At 44.4% G+C, this 12,578-nt stretch overlaps 1 protein-coding gene across 1 annotated transcript in view; it reads left to right on the forward strand.

Moving 5' to 3' along the window:
• Positions 1 to 1,420: 1,420 nt before the first annotated feature.
• LOC119402160 (tyrosine-protein kinase Abl) overlaps positions 1,421 to 12,578 on the forward strand; it is a 69,682-nt gene continuing 58,524 nt past the window's right edge. Inside the window, exon 1 of the mRNA XM_037669284.2 lies at positions 1,421 to 1,774. Within this exon, the coding sequence (XP_037525212.1) occupies positions 1,621 to 1,774 (154 nt within the window). The 5' untranslated portion in view covers positions 1,421 to 1,620. The remainder of the gene's footprint in view (positions 1,775 to 12,578) is intronic.

The following is a 12,578-nucleotide window of genomic DNA, read 5'->3' on the forward strand; positions in this document are numbered from 1 at the left end:
AGTAATATTGCGTGGTACAAGCGTACATTGCCATCGGGCGTCACACCATGTCAATATCCTAACGACTTGGTGGTTTAAAGACAGCCACCCATTACAAAAGGCACACACATTACTGCGCGTATTCGCTTAAGGCCACGTAGTGGGTGCATCGCAACTTCAAAGCTACCCATTACATAAGGCACAAACCTTATGCCATCTTCGACAAATCGCACCGGTGCGCACCGGGGCACCCAGGCGCTACGACGATTGGACGAAACGGCGCACCAGGGCGCCCCGGTGCGCACCAGTGCGGTTTGTCGAAGATGCCATTAGTGCGCGCATTCTGTTAAACACACGTAGTGTTCGAAGCGCGCACTAGGGGCAGGATATCGCTATCGCGTTCAACTCTTAAAGGCGAAGCTTAAGCGGCCCCCAATTTTTTGTTCACGATTAATCATTCAGTCGACTTTTGTGCCGTTTGGGTGGAATAAGGTTACTCCAATACACCTAACTGCATATAGTGCATTGTTATGCATTCATCAGGGCCGTAACTAAGGGGGGGTTGAGGGGATTCTGACACCCCCCGAAATTTTTTTCATGCTTTAACTTTTCGGGTGATACTAAAACACTTGCGCGCCTTTACAGCGACCACCAGTTGCCAAAGTTAGCCACTCTACACACAAAAACCCCCCGTAAAAAATTTCTGACATGATCGGAAAAAAAAAAAAAGTAAACCCTGACTTTTCTCTGTTTGCTCGCTGCCGCGCATTGAATAGTTAAAGGCTCAATGACATCTCTCGTAACATGTGTGTTGCATGGGGACGTTAAATTGCATGATTTGATGTGAATTTCACATGCGCGTCTATTGGAAGTGTTTTAGAGAGAACCTATGGCGATCTATATTTCTATCCTCACAATATTGAGGCTATGCGATAATGGAGTGCTGCTAATAATTAAGTTGTTCGTTAAATAAACGCGCTATTACACAGCGCCAAATAAAATAGGAGAGAGAGAGAGAGAGGTGGGGGTGGGGCTTGAGCGGGTGAGTGAATTGCGCTTTGCACATACACAGAGATTATGTGTACAAAAGAGTCAACAGTAATGCATGCGGCAACACATACCAGCGATGTGTCGGCTAAAATCCTGCAAATGCGCCACTGTGACTACTTTTTAAATTCGTTCATGCGAGAAAAAGTGTCACGAAATATGAGGCATTGCACATTTCCTAAACTCATAAACACCACGGAAAGGTGAACACACATTATGTGCACGAAGAGAGCTGCTTTGCAGAACTGCAGTTTCTGCGTAGTGAGATGCAAAGGTAAGCGTGGGGCGCAGGCCCGGCGTTTGAGGCCATGCCATGCGGCGACCGATGCCGCACGCGCATGCCCCCATCCCATGCTGCATCTCTCCCTAGGACGAGAGCGGTTGCCCTTCTCCTCCAGCGATCGGGTCGAGGGTATGCATTCCTGCAGCGGAGCAACCATCGTAGACATGGCGTCCGTCGGCGATTGAATGACGGCGGATCTACTCGTTGGGTCGCGTTGACTTCATTCCGGCCGCCCTGCACGATGAAGATGTAGTTGGCCAGGATCCGCCAGGACTGGGCGGAGTCGTCACCCCCGCAACCGACGTCGGGCTATGGGCGCGCAGCATGGCAAGGAAAACCGTGGAAGCGCGTCATCCGTTGGAAGTAGTAGTCACGGGAACAAGCTGACAAAACATGGCCAGAAACAAAAGGCGAAGGACATCAGGCTTTCCTCTGTGTCGGCGAACATATTCACCGAGCACAGCGGTACGTGTTTTGTTCCCCGATCAGGTAGTTGTGTTTATGCATGAACGAGTTCGGTTGTTTTCGTGGACGAAGCTTAGGCCTAGCTGTTTGACGGATAGATGTTTTTCCGTCATCTCAGTCCGTTCGTATCGAAGCTTTTGCATTTCGTGTTGCATCTTGGACTGATGTACAAGAAGTCTGTACAAACAGTACATGACTTCACTGTCCGTGGATTAGTATGGAAGGCAGTCGTGATTGAATTTCATCACATTTCCTTTTGACAACAAGTAGGGCTCGACTTGCTATCCAGCACGTCCCGGCATGTCACTGATGTCGCCGGTTAGTACTCGTAAGGCTGTTCTGGGGCTGGTTTCCATTTTAGTTCATTTGCATATGCTACTGCAGTGTTAACGGTGTCGGCAGAAGGGGTATTGGGTCTATGTAACAACTTTGTTTGGCAACACGCGCATCCATCGTAGGTGTAGCTCACTTAACTTACATCGCAGAAGAAGAAAAAACTAATAAAAATAAAGAACTTGTGCCTATAACATGTATAAGCCGCCAAGAAATAGCATTAACAAAACACCATCGCATGCTTCCTCGACTGCGCCAGACCCGCGGAAGCCGACGTGAGCAAAGTGATATGACCTCCACATAATGGTGTTTCTCTGGTACGCTGTTACAGCCTTCTCCAAGGCCTGTTGCAGAGAGCGATGGCAAGAAATCATGCCAGTAGACACGCGTGAGCAGTGCTGACATTTTTTCAGACGCATCATTAGTTCATTGCACTGTATGCTATATGCAATTCTCATTAACGTATTAGTAAACAGATGGTTTGTAAATAGCGTTGAAGCTCCCATATTTCACGACCCATCTCGGCGTACTGCTACTTAGTATCGTGAATTATTCCTTTTGTTCTTGCACAAAAAAATAAAAAAAAACGATTACGAATTTTACCTTCATACGTATATTTAAAAGTAAATTGACTACTCTTAATAGAAGCAAGCAGGCCTAATCAATAGAATTGCCAGTGGTAGTTGAAGTGGTTTATATATCAGATTAAGTTATCCTTGTACTGCATGTTTTGGCTCTTATCGATGCCTCGGTGTTGCAAATAGTGCTCTGATATATTGGCTGACTCTGTGGGGACAGTGGAATAGTAATAGTATACTAGGCTTCTTGCAAGCGACACATGTGCTTGTGGGCTCTTTGCATGTGCACATTTAAATGAAGTCTGACCCACATAGGCATACATGCAGTGCTCACAGTGCACATTTGTTTATTGTAGGTGGTTCAGGACGTCACTTAAGTTGATATAGAGCAGCCAATTCAATTTATAGGGCTCAAAATTCAGAGGCCGTTTAACAATTCTCAAGGGGGGGGGGGGGGGGGCTGAGGGGTGACCACCCTATTCCTGTCTTCCCACTTCTGATGCCGCTTATCTTAAATATAGGCCTTTTAGTCCTTGTCGCTTCTCATACTTTGTATACTTGTGTTCAGTTTGTTCGTCTTGTCAATTACATCTAACACAAAGCTCTTGCAAAGAGTGCATCCCTTAAATGGCAATGAAGGGGACTAAGTATATTTGAATCTTTTCCTACGCTCGTCTCACTTTGCACCGTTAGATACACCACGCAAATCCTGTTGAAAACCAGAGCCTGTAGCATCTTATGAGTGTATATCCATTTCTTGGGTGCTTGTGTAACTTGGAAATGCTGCCAGTGAGGCCCCCGTGTCACTCCCAAGACCCTGGTCTGAACATCTTTGTTTTGAAAGGCAGTGCAAGCCATTTAAACGGATTTTCTTGTGATGTGAAACTTGCGAAGGACGTCCTATAGTCTGTGGACTGTGGAACCTCCTCCTGTGCACTTTCCTCTTGCAACAACAATATACAGGGAATATCTTAGAAAATGGGGTATCAGTGAGGTAGAAAACATCATAGGTGCTTGTGCATGTTTTCTTGGTGTGCTAAAAAATCGGCAGTGGAATATCTTGCGTTTTGTTGTACATTGCTTCAAAATATTATTTGTGGACAATTGACAAACACCTTGTGTGTGTATGGAAACTTGATTGAAAAGTTCATGGTGACACCATATGTAACTCAAAACTGGGTTATTTATCCTGCACAGCCAACTCTATATATACACAATCACATAACATGTAAAAATGATTTACTTATGCTTTCATAGTGTGCCAACTGAGCTGTTTAGCGTGAGGTTTTGTTTCTCAAACTCATGATATAGTGTAAGTTTCTTCATAATCATTTGGCTCATAAAAAAAAGTCACAGTTTTGCCGCAAGGGCGAAGCAATGAATGCGATAGCAAGAAAAGCGGCCCGTGATGGATGCGCTGCTACGCTGCAGAAAGATCTGCCCCCCCGGCAGCAACTACCGCGCGAGCAGACAGCAGAAGGGCTAGGTTTTCCCTGTGCAAATATTATAAGAAGCGAGCGAGCTGGCCGACGACTTTTACATGCACCCATTGGCGCTCCTCGCACCATCTTGCTGGTAATGAAGAAATGCTTATAAGCGCCTGCCATCTCCGAGTCCTGCCAGCGGTAAAGGGTGTGTATATAATGCTCGCTGTTAGTTACCTGAAGGATCTGCGCTTTGTGCCGTAGTGGCTAGCGCCACGCGCTGCGGAGCGAGCAGTCGCTGGTTTGATTCTGCGCTTCGGAAGCATTTTTCTGAATTATTTTTCTTTAGGACTTTTATATATATATATATATATATATACATACTTATACATATACGGTGCATGACGGCGCGGCAAAAACCAGCGGAGACTGTCCATTTAATTGTATCGCAATAAAAGAAGTGTTACTGCCAGATGACTGCTTCAATACATTGGACCATTGCCATCATATTGGGGTGGTCTAGGAAAAACTCCATATAATGCACCTTGGGTTCCATTGGGCTGTTGGTGGAAAGGCGTGGTTGTTGTGTTATCAACCATTGGCTGTGGTTAATGCTTGGTGAAGTGGGGATGTCACAGGGTGCTGTTGCACAATATCAAGGAGGTATAGCTTCTTTTCAAGAATTGCATTGCAAACAACTGGAGATATCTGGCTAGCCTGCCTGTCTTCCTTTTGCTTTTCTGTCTCATACCTAGACTCTGTGATGCATTGGGAAAATAGTACTCTTATAGGAAGAGTAGCGTGCAAAGATACTCTTGTACTATGCTTGTGGTGCACATTATGAAACACATTTAGTCAGAGTTAATGAAGAGTCCCTCACTAATACTCCTGTCACACGGCACATGTAATGTCATTTGAAGTGAATGTGATTAGGTGTTAATGCCATTTTTGTTGCTGTTACACGGGTATAGCAAATGGGATTCACAGCTAACGGCATCGAACTCATGCACGTGACGACAGGGCGGTGGGAAAAAATTACAAAATTGATAACTTAAAGGGACCGACAAACAATTTTTATGGTGCCTGTTTTCTTTCTTTAGCGTAATGAAAAGCTTACCGTTGAGGGTGTCTAATCATGGAATGGTAACGTGGAAAACGCCGTGAAACATTTGCAATCACAATTTTTCTATCTACGGGAAATATATGCAAGTGACAACACATGCAAACAGTGAGCGTGAGAGCAGTTCGTGTTGGAGCGCGGCAGTTTGCTGCACATGCGTACACTCCGTGCACATGTGCTGTGCCTCGACATGTTCCACTGGCTACCGTGAAGGCAGCGCCGCTTCTCGCCGTGCAACTCCTTTTACATCATAAGCAGCACAAAATAGAGCGGGGATAGATAATAACGTGCATACTCTAATTTTCAGGACTAATTATGGCTCGCATAATAGCATTAGACTACATGACTATGTACAGCAAAGTGATCGATTCCATAATCCAGCTTCAAAGCTGTTCTGCTAGGCTACGCGACATACCGGTTTTTGGTTACTTTTAAACACAATCTTAAAAAATACAAATCCTATTCACAACGTGAAAAGGATGCTGGAATCTGTCGCTATATTTCACGGTCTTTTCATTTCTACCAGGATCTAATCACACATTCTGGCCAGTTGTTGGTCCCTTTAAAGCAAAATGTAATCACATTTAAGGTTCTTTTTAATGGTTGTTGTTAACTTTTTGGTAACTTTTAGACGTACGTCATGATAGTTGAAACAATTTGTGCAACTATATCCCCTTCAGCGGCGGTGGCTACGTTTGTGTATGCAACTTGTTTATGCTAGTTCTGTCAATCTGTGGCCAAAAGAAAGCAAAGTACAGTCAACCTCAAAAGTTTACAAACCACGCGAGCGCGTGCCAAACTGCATGTCCGCACCATCTACTGTCCACTGCAGCGCTGAGCAGGAAATGGGTTTTCTTGTTATTCACTGGCATATCAATTTTCTACTATCGTGCAGCGCATTGTTAGTTTGTTGTCTTCACGCAACGTGTTTATCTGTGGTACGACTGCCATGCTTCTACTTTTATAGCAGATTCACAGCTATTGCGGTGTGCCATTGGTTAGGTATTAGGTTAGGAACGGTGTGCCGTTGGTTAGGTATCACTTGGTGAGAATGATTACAACTGGTAACAGTTATGCTGATAGACTGCTCTCATGACAGAAGCACGTAGCCACGGCTGCCGAAGAGCTTTCGTGTTAAAAAGAGAAAGGTGGAAAATATTTGGGGCCATTCAGAAAAAAGCCAGGTCGTAGATTAGGGGGGGATGCGTCTTGGGCGTAGCGCTGCCGTCAATCGCTGCTGATGTGGCGGAAATGTCGCAAAGAACCTCCTCGCGTGGTCTGTAAATTTTTGTGGTTGACTGTACGTTGCTCTTTGGATGATTGAACCTTCCGCATAGTCTGTATGACTTGACTCAAGCTCAGTGTGCTGCGTATGAATGTAGCGGATCACTTTGGTGAAGGCACAACGATGTACGATGGGTCGTTTAGCGCGCCCCGTTCCAGGACCAACGTCAAAAGCACTAGTTTTCTTTTTCTCGAAATGAATACAACGAAAAAGTAATTGAGCACATGTTCAGTGCTGATGATTTCAATCTTTTTATGTCAAAATGCCACATGACTGGCTGTATAATAATTAAATATTTAATTTCATGTTCATTACAATTAATTACTGAAACTTACACAGAACAACAAATTATTTCATTTTCTTTCTTGGAATGTAATATCGTGTGCCTTGGAATTATCATATGTGAATTTGACACATTCGTAGACAGTGCATCGTAATTCGTGCGTAAAGGGGATATTTTTTCCGGAGTCCCAACTTGACGACAACGCCTCCTAACGGCCATGTTTACAAATGCTTGTCTGTTCTTTCTTCTTTTTCAATTTCTCCCATGTTTTGGTGAAGTAGTGCCGGAGTAGCTAGGTTGGAATTTCGCCTGCGATATCTATCTGCCAGCCATGGAAGTAAACTGTGCAGTTTCATCAGCGGAGAATAATAAGGATCAAAAAGTGCACTGGAGTGATGACAGATATCGACATCAATTGCGAATGCAATTTTGTATACCCATGTAGACCAGGAACGCAAGACAGCAATGAAATCCTGTATGAATGTAATCTACTGTGAATGACGTTACATGTGCTGCATAAAAGGGGTATAATAATATCTACTGTTGCTTTGGCACATTAAACCCCATTGACCCATGCAACCACTTGCCCTGTCCAACACTTTTCTGAACTGTGCTATTAGGGAGTTTTAGCTTGAACGTATACTTTGTTACCGTGTTACCGGAACTCGAGTTTCAGTAAAGTTTTTAGCTACCCAAACGTAAACCTTTACGTACATAGTAAACGTTTACGTTTGCGCAAACCACTAAATGGCGATAACTGCATTTCAACTACATGTAATTTAGATAATATTGAATTACTGTTGCGGCAAAATCATAAAAGAGGTTTTTAGCGTTTGCAGTATCCCGGTATACACAAAGGGGTGTAGCAATACCGGGTTACCGGACAATGGTGTCGACATCTTGTGACACTTTGTGCAACCACAGTCATGGACACGTTTGTTTTCGCCTAGTGTTTTTGAGGGGAAAAAATCATTAAAAAGGCAACTCATTCATAGTTATGCCGCTGCAAGGTATTTACATTGGAAGTAGAATGCTCGATGTCTCTGCAATAACAATTTTGTGCTTGCCTGGTTCACCCTGGCCCTGCTAGATGGCGCCACCTATCCAGCCTGTCAGAGGCCTTAGGCCTCTCACGTTTGCGGCTTCGGTATTCTAGGTCGCTCTTGCCTCGGTAATCTGGCTGAAAAAAGGTGATCGTAAGTGGCGCTCGCATTTTGTATTATTTTGACTCGGCGGCTGGAGTCTCCGCAAAGCAGATATCGCGAGTAGCCACGAACGAAGGTGGATTTGTGAGATAGGGCTGTAAACGTAAAGCTTAACAGGCTAGTAATTTACGTTCCATAAAGGTTCGTGCACGCGCAGAGGCCACCCGGTATCCGGTAACACGGTAACATAAAGAAGTATACGTACAAGCTAAAAGTCCCTATTATTTTCAGTGCTATTTTCGTTGAAAGGTGACGATCACTGGTGTGATTTCATTAATGCCATCATTATTTAAAGGGGTGGACCACAGTCCAGGGGGGTGATCTTGTTCGTGCTTGGCACGCGTGATTGGTTGAGGCTTGTGCGCAGGTCCCTTGTTTGTGAAGTTTATGCGAGCCTTAACCAGTCGCTTGTAGTGAAAACGAATATTCTACTATAGAATAAGTACAAGATCATGCCCCAAATCATTGAATTTTAGCAGCTATCGCTTGCATGTTGTTCCCAAATTGCTAAACACTGTTCAGAGCACTCCTTTGCTTTGTTTCATTTTTGTGGTGATTGCACCCCCAATAGACCTTGCTCAAGCACACGAGCGCCACCAACGGGCACACAAGCGCTCATGGGAAAAGTGTGTACGCCGCAGCAGTCACTGCACCGAGCGCGCAGGCCTCATGCTTTAGCTTTCCGCTTACGCCATGCCAGCACATGTCAGATCAAGTGAATGCGACAAGGTGTAACATATTACTGCGTAAATCAGTCATGAACTTCTGTGCTAACTACGATGGCCTCTCTACGATTTCTATCTGTCTAGTGTTCCCGCGTATTACTGTCAGACCTCCTGAGCGGTTCCAAAGCGTCATTATTATGATTATCATTATTATTTTGGTGCCAGCATGCCCTACAGCATAAATTAAACAAAAAGATACAACTCGGTTTCCTAGACGAATTCTATGAGTGGTCATTACAATTCGTGAATCGTAGATCCATTCGAAATGAACGCCCACCGACATTGTTGACGAGCACAGTGTCTGCCTCTGATATTTATGATTGCATGAGGCAGTAGGCACTTAGCAAAGTAAGATACATTGATTAGACAGCGTGCGCATCGCTTGTACTGCAGGTAACAAAAGAGAAGCTTTTATTGCCATTCGTTGACACTTACGGCAAATGTTATATTTTACAAACTCCGATTGCGTTTCCGCGTGTTGCCTCACATGTGACCACACTATGGATATGTATAGTCATGCTAGGAACCAATACAAAATTACCTTTTTAAGGCCATAGCGACTAAGTGCAGTTGGCACGCACAAGAGTGTTTATAAATGCTCAAGCAAAAAACTGTCTCTGGCAATACGATGTGTCTCGCTGATATCAGTACATTACAAGTAATCGTTGAATAAACCTGAATTCAATTAGATGGCCGACAACTACATCTTTAACCTACATCTATGTCTTCTAGATGTAGGTTATCCTCGCGTTGCAGTGGCCACTGTCGCTGAACGTTTAAAGAAGTCAGTTTTACTGTTGTAAGAATTCGTGGAAGTTGGAACCACTGTGATGTATTGGCAGTTCGTTTTACGGGTCGATTGATCCCAGGCACACGATATATTTGCGCAGTGGTTCGATACAAACAGTTAACATTTGAGAGTGTGTGTTTTTCTGCATCAAACGTATTTGGAATTGCCAGTGGGGCTAATCCCACGTTCTAGCGAAGCATTGTGTTCTGCTAAGGTTGATTTTTGCTTGGGGTGTGCGAATATTGGAATAGTGAGTGCACGAATTATTGAAATCACAAATGGTATATCTAGTATTCCGTTGTTAGGATATTCGATGTGGAGACTTGCACAGTGCCACAGGTCATGTGCACTGTGGATATGCTCGTGCTCGAGGTTGCCTAACGAGTGTTTCACCTCGTTTTCGGTGCAAAATAAGTGGCGAGTGCGATGTAGACGGGCTGCCCCGGCTGTGGTAGCGGACTTTATGATATGGTGCGCGGTCCTTTGTCTGTCACGTGTTATAAACTTGGAATAGGCCTCCTGTATTCTGAAAGAAAACTGGTCTTTCCAAAAGTATGGCCAAGCTAGCAGCACATGCTTCAGAGAATGTAGAAGCCAAGGTCTCGGCAGCTTCCTCAATTTCAAATAAAAGTGCAGACTTTAAGCAGATTGGTTGTTTCCATTTCAACTGAGAAGATACGAATTTAGTTATCGCTTTTTGTACTTGGAGGGTACAGCAGTATCGCTTTGGAGCATGCCAGTACTATTTAAAATGGTCAATCCAAGTGTTCGAAATCTCTTGGAAGTCTTTAGCAGTGCGAATGTAGTTGCTCCAAGGTGCTCCGAAATGCATATTTAGGTGCTCAAAACTGCTCCAAAATTGACATTTTGCTACTCCGAAAATTGCTCCAAATCTCACTTCATGAGTGGCTCCACTGATTATGGTACCAGTGGGAAGATTGCCACAAAATATTTTATTCTGGCACGATATAATCATTATAGAACAAATTGCATCGAAAACAGTGTGGAAAGTCTCGCAAAGATCACAAGTTTGCAGTGTGGTGAAACACTGCATTGACATAAGTGGTGTGTACCACACGAAATCACGCAAATATATACATGCAGGCAGTCATGCACTGCAAGTCCCCTCCATAGCATTTTCATCATCCAGGTAAAGATACACCACACTCCTCTCCCCCCCACAGCGCTTCCTCCTTGTATAGTCTTCTGACTGCGGTCTTGGAACGAAACCACTCCCATTTCACATCCACGCGGTGAGGTTGCCTGTTCTTGTTTGGGTGATGTTTTTCAAAGTTTCGGAGAACAGGCATTTTGCATTAGTATTTATCTTATTTGTTGTTTATTTCATTTCATTTACATGTACCCTCATGGCCTTCCGGCATTGCAGGGGGGTATATCAGCCACACAAAAATGCACAGTACATATATACGGTACATAAATATGGTAAAGAATTGCAGGGAAAGAACTGAGACAATAACAATAGAAATGAACCACTACATAAGAGATGATGCTGTATAAGCTTGTGTAATACCCTGTCACACAGGCACACGTGTACTCCTTTTAACTCCTCATCTTTATGTCAAAGGAGATGTGTTTCATGTCACATTGTTGCCCTTATGCTAAGGAAGCTTAATGGTGCTTTTTACTAAGGCAGTTTGGTGGTCCTCCTTGATGGCAAAGGGAGTAGTCTCGTATTTGCAACATTACTCCCTTTGCCAGTAGTCACGTGTGAGTAGCTACAGGCAAAGTAAAGTACTTACGTGTGAGTAAGCTGTAGTTATGTGAAATGCTGCAAATGCAGGTCAGCACAACAGGGCTGGGCAAAGATACTTTGAAATTGTATCGGGATACGATACAAGATACTCAGGCAAGAAGTATTTGAGATACAGATACAAGATACTATCGCGATAATTGTATCCGATACGATACTTGCCAATTGTATCTTAAGATACTTCGATACATTCGCAAGTTAGTTATTATATATCCATATGACGCAGTAGCAAACGCCAATGCACAAGATGTCTGCTTGAAGTCCCTTAAAGGGGTCATGAACCACTTTTCCAAGTAATGATCTAATGGCCTCAGTATCGGAGTGTACTGCCTCCCGAATCGATTGCAGCAAAAATTTCTCGGATCCGTCAAGAATCAGCGGAGTTACGGGGGTTTGGCGCACGCTCCCAGCGCTTTCTCTCTTTTCTCGTGCCGACGAGCGCACTGGAAGCTAGACAGGGAGGGATGGCATGGGGGAAAGAAATTACGCCAGCGCGCGTCATGAAACGCGATCGCTCTCCCGCTGTGATTCGCTTGCGCGAGTGCGGCTACCGTGTACTGAGGAGTGCGGCGCCGGCAAGTGGCGGCACCCCGCGGCAAGAAGCGCATCTGATCCGAACGCCGCTCTCGATTTACGTCGGCTATCGGCCAATAAGCATGCTATGTCACTTGCGACATACAGCGGACAGACGCCCCGCCCACCGACGAGAGTGAGAACCGGCCTCTGTTTGAAAAGAGGGTGCCTGGGGAAACGGCAACTTCGCGCTCCGCTTGTGGCCATTACGCGGCGCGGACGACTGTAATATTTGGCAGAGCAGTTCATAGCCGTGTCAGCTTTCCGCAGGATGTGTTTTTTCAATCAGCCCAAGGGGTGCTTCATGACCCCTTTAACTCTGACCAATTTTGTTTCATTTGAATGAAATGTCTTTAGTATCTTAAATGTTTTGTCCGTCTTGCTCAAAGTACATTAGTTCAATTCCTAAACAACTTACCGGGGCTCAATTCCGAAACAACTTACCGGGAAGAACTTCAATAAGAAGCCTTCGTACGAAGGTGCAAATACCGGCGTGGAGTTTAACCTTGTCTGTAAACCACCACTACGCAATACCTGATCACCAGACAGGTGTACAGCAGCAACAAAGCTGGAAGCGAGTTTTGTAACGAATGGTGTATACGTAGGGGACATAAAATCGCAATGGCTGTTCATATTCTACGTATCTGCTAGTGTAAAGCGTTCGTTATCGACTAACGTGCGATCTTTGAACAATTTTTCTTAAACAAAAGAACATCT

Source organism: Rhipicephalus sanguineus, chromosome 1 (genome assembly GCF_013339695.2).
Source record: "Rhipicephalus sanguineus isolate Rsan-2018 chromosome 1, BIME_Rsan_1.4, whole genome shotgun sequence".
In the NCBI taxonomy this organism is placed as follows: Eukaryota; Metazoa; Arthropoda; class Arachnida; order Ixodida; family Ixodidae; genus Rhipicephalus; species Rhipicephalus sanguineus.